At 35.8% G+C, this 12,942-nt stretch overlaps 1 protein-coding gene across 1 annotated transcript in view; it reads right to left on the reverse strand.

The window, feature by feature from the left end:
• Positions 1 to 12,942, reverse strand: part of AGMO (alkylglycerol monooxygenase) — a 214,853-nt gene that overhangs the window by 45,114 nt on the left and 156,797 nt on the right. Inside the window, exon 5 of the mRNA XM_010862154.1 lies at positions 6,917 to 7,012. Coding sequence (XP_010860456.1) covers positions 6,917 to 7,012 — 96 coding nt within the window. The remainder of the gene's footprint in view (positions 1 to 6,916; positions 7,013 to 12,942) is intronic.

Below are 12,942 nucleotides of genomic sequence, written 5' to 3' on the forward strand. Positions count from 1 at the left end.
CATTACTTTGCCAACAAAGGTCCATCTAGTCAAGGCTATGGTTTTTCCTGTGGTCATGTATGGATGTGAGAGTTGGACTGTGAAGAAGGCTGAGCACTGAAGAATTGATGCTTTTGAACTGTGGTGTTGGAGAAGACTCTTGAGAGTCCCTTGGACTGCAAGGAGATCCAACCAGTCCATTCTGAAGGAGATCAGCCCTGGGATTTCTTTGGAAGGAATGATGCTGAAGCTGAAACTCCAGTACTTTGGCCACCTCATGTGAAGAGTTGACTCATTGGAAAAGACTCTGATGCTGGGAGGGATTGGGGACAGGAGGAGAAGGGGAAGACAGAGGATGAGATGCTGGATGGCATCACTGACTCGATGGACGTGAGTCTGAGTGAACTCCGGGAGTTGGTGATGGACAGGGAGGCCTGGCGTGCTGCGATTCATGGGGTTGCAAAGAGTCGGACACGACTGAGTGACTTCACTTTCACTTTTCACTTGCATGTATTGGAAAAGGAAATGGCAACCCACTCCAGTGTTTTTGCCTGGAGAATCCCAGGGAAGGGGGAGCCTGGTGGGCTGCTGTCTATGGGGTCGCACAGAGTCGGACACGACTGAAGTGACTTAGCAGCAGCAACAGTGGCAACATAAACTATCTTTCATAATTGTCACAACAATGCTATGTATTTTTATTATTTTTCTTTTACATATGAAGAAACTGAAGCACAGAAAGGTAAACGGTTCAAATTTGCAGTGATGTTTCACAATAAACAAAATATGGAAACAACCCAAATGTACATGGACATTTGAATGGATAAAGAAGATGTAATACATATATATAATGGAATGCTACTTATCCATAAAAAATTTCATTTGCAGAAACAGAATTTAAATGCAATTAGGATAACTAAGACTTAGACAAAGATAGTCATAATAGGTGACAATTTCAGCAAAGAAACAATTCTAAAGCTTAAAGCATAATATCTGATGTGAGAAATCCACTGAGCAGGCTTAAAAAAAATGGATTGGTGAGAGCAAATAAAAGGGTAAGTGAACTTGAAGACAAATTAATCAAAATTATACAATCTAGATTTTGAAAAGTGAAATGTTAAAAATTATGGAGTACTACTAACTTGACTGTGTGGATCACAATAAACTGTGAAAAATTCTGAAAGAGATGGGAATACCAGACCACCGGAACTGCCTCTTGAGAAACCTATATGCAGGTCAGGAAGCAACAGTTAGAACTGAACATGAAACAAAAGACTGGTTCCAATTAGGAAAAGGAGTACGTCAAGGCTGTATATTGTCACCCTGCTTATTTAACTTATATGCAGAGTACATCATGAGAAATGCTGGGCTGGAAAAAGCACAAGCTGAAATCAAGATTGCTGGGAGAAATATCAATAATCTCAGATATGCAGATGACACCACACTTATGGCAGAAAGTGAAGAGGAACTAAAAGGCCTCTTGATGAAAGTGAAAAAGGAGAGTGAAAAAGTTGGCTTAAAGCTCAACATTCAGAAAACTTAGATCATGGCATCCGGTCCCATCACTTCATGGGAAATAGATGGGGAAACAGTGGAAACAGTGTCAGACTTTATTTTTCTGGGCTCCAAAATCACTGCGGATGGTGACTGCAGTCATGAAATTAAAAGACGCTTACTCCTCGGAAGGAAAGTTATGACCAACCTAGATAGCATATTCAAAAGCAGAGACATTACTTTGCCAACACAGGTCCGTCTAGTCAAGGCTATGGTTTTTCCAGTGGTCATGTATGGATGTGAGAGTTGGACTGTGAAAAAAGCTTTGCTCCGAAGAATTGATGCTTTTGAACTGTGTGTTGGAGTAGACTCCTGACAGTCCCTTGGATTGCAAGGAGATAAAATAAGTCCATTCTAAAGGAGATCAGTCCTGGGTGTTCTTGGGAAGGACTGATGCTAAAGCTGAAACTCCAATACTTTGGCCACCTCATGCGAAGAGTTGACTCATTGGAAAAGACCCTGATGCTGGGAGGGATTAAGGGCAGGAGGAGAAGGGGACGACAGAGGATGAGATGGCTGGATGGCATCACCGACTCGATGGATATGAGTTTGAGTAAACTCTGGGAGTTGGTGATGGACAGGGAGGCCTGGTATGCTGTGATTCATGGGGTCACAAAGAGTCAGAGGCGACTGAGTGACTGAACTGGAACTGGAACTAATTTATGAGTCAATATCAAATAGTCTAATAAACATGTATTTGGAGTCCCAAGAGAGGACAGTGAGAATGGTATAATATTTAAGGAAATAACATGCAGATTCCCCCCCAAAGTTGATTTAAAATATACTGTCTGTGAACTCTAACCAATAAGGCAAGGAAAATAAATAACATAAACACAGGAAAGAAAGAAATAAAAGGCCATAAGTCATACATAGTAAATATTTCTTGTTGTTGTTGTTTATTTTCTAAGTCATGTCTAACTCTGGCAGCCCCATGGACTGTAGCCTGCCAGGATCCATTGTGCATGAGATTTCCCAGGCAAGAATACTGGAGTGGGTTGCCATTTCCTGCTCCAGGGGATCTTCCCAACCCAGGAATTGAACCCATGTCTCCTGCATTGGCAGGCAGATTCTCTATCACTGGGCCACCTGGGAAGCCCCCAAAACATCCCAGAGAATCTTAAAACAAATTAGTTTAAACTCATACAAACAATTCTTCCTATGAAGATATAGTAATCAATAAAGTAAGGGATTTGTATAAGAGGAGACAAATCAATGAAAAAGAAATTTAAAATTGGATCTAACCACATATGGTCAATTTCTTTTCAAAAAAGGACTCCGATAATCCAATGGATAAAATAAAGTATCCACAATAAATAATGCTGGAGTAAGTGAATGTGTGCATAGAAATAATAAATTTTGACCCTTACCAAATACTATTCACAAAAATTTATTCTAGTGTTACATACCCAAAGGTAAAATTCAAACTCAGAAATTTCTGAAAGTAATCCTAGTATAATTTCTCTAAGAGTTTATGAAAGCAAATATTTCTTAGAGAAAATATGACTAAACTAAATAACTAAAGTTTTAATGACAAATTAATCTTCAAAATTTAATATTTATTTTCATGAAAAGTCATCAAGAAGAAAATTGAAAGGTATGCTGAGGGAATAAAAAGGAATGTATTTAAAATACAAATATAGAATACATATACTTAAAAATGATTTATATCTAGAATCTATAACAAATTTCAACAAATCAATTAGGCAAACAAAAAGAGTCTGAACAGTCATACATGTATTTAGTGGACATTGCATTAATGTAACAATGCCCGATAAATACATATAATACTGCTAAAGATCATTTAGTTACTAGGGGAGTATTATCACAAAATGATAACTCTTAATCCACATTAGAATGGGTAGAACTAATGTTAACATTTCATTTTTATCCTATCTCCCAGCCATTCCAAATACCCCTCTCCTGGGAAAACAGTCAGTACCCAAGTATATTTCTAGAGGCATTTTAGGCACGTGTGAACATGTGAAACAGAGTTGTTTTTTAGCATACAAATATTAGTATATACTAGACTCTGTTGTGTTGGAGAAGGCAATGGCACCCCACTCCAGTACTCTTGCCTGGAAAATCCCATGGACGTAGGAGCCTGGTAGGCTGCAGTCCATGGGGTCGCTGAGGGTCAGACACGACTGAGTGACCTCACTTTCACTTTTCACTTTCATGCATTGGAGAAGGAAATGGCAACCCACTCCAGTGTTCTTGCCTGGAGAATCCCAGGGACAGGGGAGCCTGGTGGGCTGCCGTCTATGGGGTCGCACAGAGTCGGACACGACTGAAGCGTCTTAGCAGCAGCAGCAGCAGCAGACTCTTTTGTGTAACTTGGTGTATTTGGAGATCTATCCATAATAGTACATAAAGAGATCACTCATATTTATAACTGAAAATAATGCTCCATATAGAAGCTCCAGTTCAGCACTATTAAAATCATGAAATCATACAGTTCAAATCTTCAATATCAAATAATTATTTTCTCTGTTTCTTTGCTCAACCATCCCTGATATGTATATAAACAATATGCTAACCCAAATTTAAGTGAAATCAAAAGCATGATAAAGTTACTACTATTACTGTATTGTCTAAATCAGTTAACACTTATCATATGAGAGTTAGATGCTCAGTGTCTGACTTTTTGTGACTCCATGGACTTTAGCCCACCAGGCTCCTCTGTCCTTGGAATTTTCCAAGCAAGAATACTGGAGTAGGTTGCTATTTCCTTCTCCAGGGGGATATTTCCAACCTAAGGATCAAACCCAGGTCTCCTGTATTACAAGCAGATTCTTTACTGTTTGAGCCAATAGGGAGTCTAATATCAAAAAAATAATTCCAATATTCCAGAGTTACTAAGTTTAAAACAAGTATTAAATATTGTTTTTTCCTATTAGATGTAGAAAACTCACAAGAAAAAGTATAAAACTATATATTGCAGACACTAGATGAATGCACAATAAACAAAAATGTAGTCATAAAAATTAAGCAGCAGTGTATACTTTGAATCAGAATATTTTGTAACTTTTCCCCCAAAAAGGAAGGAGAGAGATGCTATTGTTTTCACTGAAGTAACTCGAAACTAAGCAAAAAATTTCATTATAAACTCTTTAAACTCATTATAAACTCTATATGACCTACTTTATCTCTCATTTACAGTTTTTCAAAAACATGTTAGTTTGCTTTTTTTCCTTCCTCTTATCCTATCTGATTAAAAGGAATAAACTTCTCTTCACTTTTAGAAAATCAGTCCTTCCTTAAGGCCAGATTCCCCTCCGTTTAACAAGTGATTTTATGGTTGTCAGCAGAAGTGAAATAACTGTAAGATATCAACCCTCCATCCAGGTATGGACAATGCTCTTTGGTCAACATGGCCGTATCTATGGCTCATATACTGCTTCTGCGAATGGAGCCCCAAGGATTATGTCTGAAGTTAAACAGTGCCAAAGTGGCCTAAAGGGGCTAATATATTTTAAAGTCATGAAGTGGATATATTTCTCTAGGCTAAAGCCCATTGTTTTCAGCTTTTGTTTCTTAATCTAATACGTATTCATCTTTAAAAAGTAGGGTTTTCTCCTTCCAGTTCTCTGTATCACTTGGTACAGTTTCTGCATCAATTCTCTATATCACTCTCTAGAAGCAGCCACTGCTATGAATCTCTTGGCTGTACTTCCTGAGTGGTCCTGTTATTAGTAAAAATTATAGTATGATGTCTATAATAATCAATGTAATTAAGTACACAGGTGCAAAAAATCTTAGGAATGTACTCACAGCTAATGTATAATTTAAAATTCCAAGAACTTTAATTTCAGAAGGTACGCTCGTACTTCTGTGCAGCTCAATTGTAGTGACTGTACATGATACAGTACTTGCAAAAGTACAAAGTACAACCCAAGTGAGAGGCTCTAATGCACTGCTCTCAAGTTAGAAGTGAAGCTACATGGAGCTTCTGAGCCTAAATGTCTGACTACTGACTTTCCTCCACTCTCCACTTTCTTCCTAGGATGGAACTCAAGCCCTGGCTCGTGGACTTTTCGGATGGCTATAGGAAAAGGCGGAAGTTGCTTAGGCACCATTGTTCTGTATCCAGACTAATACTAGACCCAACACATGGCATGACCTGGAGCAGAGCTGCTATAAAAATGTAATTCTCCTTTAACCCCTCTGTGTAAATCATCGGAAAGTTTCCCTCCACTGATTTAAACAAATTTGGTCTTTGACCTTTGGAGTCAGAATTGGTCTAAACCACTCTTTCAGATGGTTGTAGTACTGACTGTTTGATGTATGTCAACTACCATAAAATGCAATACTATTTCATGACAGATCTTCACATAATGCCACATATGTCCAAAGTTATGGTAACAGTCTCTTTATCCCAAGTAAATCAGTAGCATGAAATACTGCAGATTAATGAAATAATGCACTTTGCTGTATCAAGCTTTGGCATCTACTGCAGCTGTGATTTGTGGTATTGTTCAACCAGTTGCAACACCTGTCAACATGCTTCCTCTACGACTTCAAAAGGCTTCCGATAAATACCAAATGCTTGAAAGGGTTCTCATGTGTATAAGTAAGAATTTTTCTGGGTCTGTGATTTTGGGTATTTAACAACCAGATCAGTATGATAGTTCATAAAACAATCGGTTTTTTAATGATCTATCTGCAAACATTCAAGTCTGACAATTTGATATACCACAGAGGACCCAAGAAATTATACTTGTCCACTTTTTCTGAAGGAAAAAAAAAACTTAATATACTGAATACTCTTTAAGTAAAACCTAAACTCTAAAATTAGAGCAAGATTTCCAATCAAAACATATTTTGATAAATTCCTTTAACATTGACCTTCACAAGGAGTTTTCAAGCAGTGTCTCCCAACTGATAAATACATATATATATATAAGTGTATAACTATCACATATCTTATATAATTAAATATTGCTTATTATATAACAATAAGTTATATTACAAATATAAATTATTATACTAACATATTAAACGTATAAACAAAGTATTCACAAATATATACTTTATATATATATATTTAGAGATAAGTTTATATCTCTAAATTGAAATGAATTTCAACATCTTTGGTGAACAATGTTTAATAAAGTGTAACACAGGAAGATATTGTATTGAATACAGTATTAAAATGTTTTGGTACTTAATAGTTCAAAAAATTGTTTTATTTAATTGAGACCAACTGGCCTCATTGGTTCTTATAAACTTTGCAATATATATTCAGTAAAAAGGAATAAAAATGAACAGATGTTTCTCCTTAAAGAAGGCAGACAAAGATTTTTCTTACACAATAAATCAGTTGCTAGTGGATTTCCAGGACATTGCTTTAGGCTATTTAGGTAGAAAACTTGAAGAAAAAAATTACCTCTGTATGGATCCAAAACTGGTAGAGGAGATTGAACTGAAGATGAACAGCATATACTGAAGGTGGTATGAAGAGGGCCAGGGGAGAGTAGAATATCTGCAGGATTAAAACATTGTACATTTGTACATAGGATTTCTCAACATAACATATACTATTACTAATGGTTCAACATTCTAAGTCTATACTTCAGGGAATACGCCTTATTCTTTAACAAATACAGCTTATTCTGTATATTTATTGTCATGCTTGACTTTGCAACATTAATTTTCCACATGATGATAAAGTTATAGACATGTTGAAGCTAAGTCCACTGGACTTCTGCTTCACATTTAATAATGTCTGGCTAAAACAGTATACACAATAGATTATTTCCTTAATTTTGAAAAGGTTGGAAGTATGTCCTAGAAGTAAAGAGGTTTTTTAATGTACACAAAAATATTTTTTTAAAGTAAAAAAAAATGTAGGACCATGTTCCTTTATATCTTGACAGCTCCTAAACACTGTATTATTATGACATTCTGAGTAATAAAATGGAATTATAATAAAAGAAAGTAACTTCATATGAGAAGAGGACAGAATATGTTTTCCCTTTAATTTTTTTTCTTTTTTTGTGGTTTACAATATCTCTTGATGTTTTCAAAGTTATTAAGGAAAGGGCTACGATATTGTGCCATCGTGGAAAAAGTTTTGAAGGTCCCTATTTCCTAACAGACGGAAATGTCTCTGCCTTGGAAAAACAACTTGTGCTTAAACCACAGAACTGGTTAGAATCAACTAACAAGCACAATCTGCTGTGTTCTCCCAATGAATTTGATCCCCAAGAGTGGATTCATGTTGTGAGAAAACATTTTGTTAAATGAAAAACTAAACAGCCAAATAGGAAGAAAAAGAAGCTGAATTCTACTTACATTTTGGGATTCATAAAGTTAATATTTCCAAAATATGAGATATTTTTTTAAAAAATATGTTTTTGGAATATTACAATTTTATTTCTGAATCATTTTAAAGCTTTTGTTCTCAATTAGACCAAATATTATTTCAACAATGTTTAGTAATTATGATATATTTGAAATCAGACATTTATGTAAACTCTTCTAGTTTTTGTTTCAAGTTTTAAGTCATGAAAAATCTTAACTGTCATCACAACAGGATCAGCTTCATTATTTATAAATTCATTATTAAGCATTGAATTAGATTAGTGAGCAACAAAAGAACACTGGGCTCTTATTCAAGACATTCCCTTTTAAGCCTTCATTCCACTACAGAATAACTCTGTAATATTTACAAATTTCTTAAACTTCTCTAGGCTCCAGTTTCCAGTTCAAATGAATGGTGAAGGAGATCATTTGAAATCTAGCCATCTTTTTAGTTCCAAAAGATCTCTAGTATTTTGATTTGATTTGATTATAGTAATATATTAAAATAGTTCTCTTACAATAGGTTAATAAAATATTTGAAAAACATGCATGACCTATAATTTAACTATTTTGTTTAATAAGTTAAGGAATATTTTAGAAAGTTTGAGATGTAAATGAAAATGTAGAACATGCTTACTAAATAGTTCTATTTGGAAAGACAGTGCATTCAAGATGTACATTTAAAGTTCATTATAATTCCTTAAAGTGTGAAAAAATAGTCCTTTGAGATAACAACAATTATTATGGGAAAGGGTGTTCTGTCATCAGAAAAATTGTGAAGAGATGAGTTAGGCAAGTGAAGTTCTTTACCATAGAACTTCTCAAGAGTCTTTATTGTGCTAGTACAAACCACAAGTCTGTAAACCCAAAGAACACAGGAATTTTCCATAAGATTAGATTTCCTAAACTTGTATTTGTTGAACCATGTTCTTGAATTGGAAGAATCAATATTCTAAAATGAACATATTACTCAAGGCAATATGCAGATTCATTACAATCTCTATCAAATTACCAATGGCATTTTTCTCAGGACTGGAACCAAGAGAAAAAAACAAAATTAAATTTGCATGGAAACACAAAAGACCTAAAATAGCCAAAGCAAGCTTGAGAAAGAAGAATGAAAATGGAGGGATAACTTTCCTTGACTTCAGACTATACTACAAAACTACAATACTCAAAACAGTATGGTACTGACACAAAGCCAGACACATAGATCAATGTAAAAGGATAGAAAGACCAGAAATAAACCCACGCATTCATGGTCAATTAATCTATGACAAAGGAAGACAGAATATATACCAGAGAAAAAAAATTGTCTCTTCAATAAGTGATTCTGGGAAAATTGGACAGCTATATGTAAAGGAATAAAATCAGAACATTTTCTGATACCATATGCAAAAATAATCTCAAAATGGATTAACAACCTAAATGTAGGATGGGATATGATAAAATACCTAGAGTAAAACACAGATAGAACACTCTTTGACATAAATTGTAGCAATCATGTTTTTGGAATCCATTTCCTACAGCAATGGAAACAAAAGTAAAAATAAACAAATGGGGCCTAATTAAATATAAAAAGCTTTCACAGAGCAAAGGAAACCATAAGCAAAAACACAACACATGGAATAGGAGAAAATATTTGCAAAGAATGCAACTGACAAGGGCTGAATTTCAAAAATATACAAACAACTAACACATCCTAATATAAAAAGCAAATAATCCAGTAAAAAAAATGAGCAGAAACAGAGATTTCTCCAAAGAAGACGCACAGATGGTAAATAGGCACATGAAAAGATGCTCAACATTGCTAATCATTACAGAAACACAAATGAAAAATACACTGAGATACTGCCTTACACCAGTCAGAATGGCCATCATAAATAACAACAAAAAAAACTAAAAATAATAAATGCTAGAAAGGATGTGGAGAATTACTCTTGGTGGGTATTAAATTGGTGCAGTCACTATGAAGAACAGTATGGAGGTTCCTCAAAAAACTAAAAATAGAGTTACCATGCAATCCTGCAATCCCACTCCTGGCAATATATATGAGGAAAAGTCTAATTTGAAAAAATACATGCACCTCAATGTTCATAGCAGCACTCTTTTCAATAGTAAGGATACAGAAGCAACCTAAATGTCCAATGACAGATGAATGGATAAAGAAGATGTGGTACATACATACAATGGAATATTACTCAGCCATTCAAAAATAAGGAAATAATGCCAGTGGCTTCAACATGCATGGATCTAGACATTATAATGCTAAGGGAAGTAAGTCAGAGAAAGACAAATATCATGATATCACTTATCTGTGAAATTAAACTATGATAAAAATAAACTTATTTATAAAACAGAAACAGATTCCCAGGCATAGAAAGCAAATTTATGGATATCCATGGGAAAAGAGGGTTTCCCAGGTGGTGCTAGAGGTGAAGAATCTGCCTGTCAATGCAGGAGATCTAAGAGAGGTGGGTTCGATCCCTGGACAGGAAGATCACCTGGAGGAGGGCATGTCAATCCACTCCAATACTCTTGCCTAGAGAATCCCACGGACAGAGGAGCCTGGTAGGCTACAGTCCATAGGGTCCATATGCATAGAGTCAGGCACGACTGAAGGGACTTAGCACAAGCACACAAGGGGAAAGAAAGGAGGGGGTTGGGATAAATTAGAAATTTGGGATTAACAGATACATATTACTATACATAAACTAGATAAACAACAAGGATCTACTAAAGCACAGGGAGGTAAAAACCAGATAAACAAGGATCTACTATAGCATAGGAACTTAGAGTTTAGTTCCCTATAAGATAGGTTATATCTTATAATAACCTATAATGGGGAAGAAAATGAATAAACTTTTCATATATTTATAAATGTACTTTATAAACATTAATATATTTTATAAACATATTCATATATTTATACATATATATATGTAACAGTCATTTTATCCAAATTAAAATATGCTTGCTCCTTGGAAGAAAAGTTATGACAAACCTAGACAGCATATTAAAAAGCAGTGATATTACTTTGCCAACAGAAGTCCATATAGTCAAAGCTATGGTTTTTCAAGTAGTCATGTAGGGATGTGAGAGCTGGACCATAAAGAAGGCTGAGTGCTGAAGAAGTCATGCATTTGAACTGTGATGTTGGAGAAGACTCTCGAGAGTCCCTTGGACTGCAAGAAGATCAAACCAATCCATCCTAAAGGAAATCAATCCTGAATATTCATTGTAAGCACTGATTTTGAAGTGGTAGCTCCAATACTTTGGTCACCTGATGCTAACAGCTGACTCATTAGAAAAGTCCCTGATGCTGTGAAAGACTGAAGGCAGAAGAAGGGGATGACAAGGGACAAGATGGTTGGATGGCTGGACCCTATGGACATGAGTTTGAGCAAGCTCCAGGAGATGGTGAAGGACAGGGAAGCCTGGCATGCTGCAGTCTATTGGGTCACAAAGAATCAGACATGACTGAGCAACTGAAAAACAATATATGTAATTGAATCACTATGCTGTATATCAGACACATTATAAATCAACTATACTTCAGTTAAAAAACTGATGCAACAATGTCTCAAATCTTACAAATCAGTAAATATAATGATGAACTGACAATTAGAGAAATGAACTCAAACTGAATTCCAAAAAATTAAATTTCTAATAAGAAATAAAAATATATGTCAGGGAATAAATCACATGAATCATAGTAAAACTAATTTCTTGTGATTAATATGATACTGTAAAAAGACATTAATGATTCATCTAAGTTCCAATTTCTAAAACTGAAAACAATTTAGTAAATGACATCCCATTCTGAGAATTCTTCTTATCTATTCTATTTCCAAATCCTACAAAGTTTTTAAAATCAGTTTAAATGTCACTTTCATCATAATGCTTCCAATGGTACTAATCTGTCAGAAGAAATTTATTCTTCCTCAAACTTAAACTCTCAGTACCTAGGCCAGATGATATGATGTTGTTTTCCAAATATATCCATTTCAGCCATGTGTTCAAAACCATGTTATTCAGACTCCAAGACTCTTTAGCTTTAAATTACACTATTGAAAGTGAAAATGAAAGTTGCTCAGTTATGTCCAACTCTTTGCAACCCCTATGGGCTGTAGCCCGCCAGGCTCCTCCATGGAATTCTCCAGGCAACAATACTGAAGTGAGTAGCCATTTCCTTCTCCAGGGCATCTTCCCATCCAGGGATCGAACACAGATCTCCTGCACTGCAGGCAGATTCTGTTCCATCTGAACCACCAGGGAAGCCTAGCCTAGGTTATTTCTCTTATCCTTTTATAAATGCCACATATAATGGGGTTATAAAGGAAAGAAATGACACAAATCTGTAAATGTGAGGAGAGAATGAGAATAAGTCTTGGGGTGACCTTACGGCAGTGGTGAGATTAGTGGGTTTTATGCTGTTCATCAAGTAAATGAGGCAGGCAGGGGTGATGTGAGGAACATCATGAGTAAGAAACAATATGGCCCTGAGGGGGACCATAAGTATTCTGGCATTGCCAAAGTTGTTGGGAGAATGTGGCAAGAGATTGGATGGAACAATGGAGTCTCAAGGATTCTGTGAACTCCCGTGATAGGACTACAATAAAGTGTGAGCTTGTGTGCATGGGGAAATGTGTGATTTCTAAAGAAACAATCAATAGGAGATGAGATGGTTGGATGGCATCACTTAGTCGATGGACATGAGTTTGAGCAAGCGCCGGGAGTTGGTGATGGACAGGGAAGACTGGTGTGCAGCAGTCCATGGGGTTGCAAAAACTGGACATGACTGAGCAACTGAACTGAACTGAACTGAAAGGCTAACAAGAGTTTTGAGAAGAGAACACACTGATCACAGCAAACATCCTTTTCCAACAACACAGGAGATGACTCTACACATGGACATCACCGGATAGTCATTATCAAAATCAGACTGCTTATATTCTTTGCAGTTGAAGAGGAAAACTCTATACAGTCAGGAAAAAAATGACCTGGAGCTGACTGTGACTCAGACCATCAGCTCCTTATTGCAAAATTGAAGCTTAAGTTAAAGAAACTATGGAAAACCACTAGACCATTCAGGTATGACCTAAATCA

The sequence above is a fragment of the Bison bison genome, unplaced genomic scaffold, assembly GCF_000754665.1.
Source record: "Bison bison bison isolate TAMUID 2011002044 unplaced genomic scaffold, Bison_UMD1.0 scf7180017864479, whole genome shotgun sequence".
In the NCBI taxonomy this organism is placed as follows: Eukaryota; Metazoa; Chordata; class Mammalia; order Artiodactyla; family Bovidae; genus Bison; species Bison bison.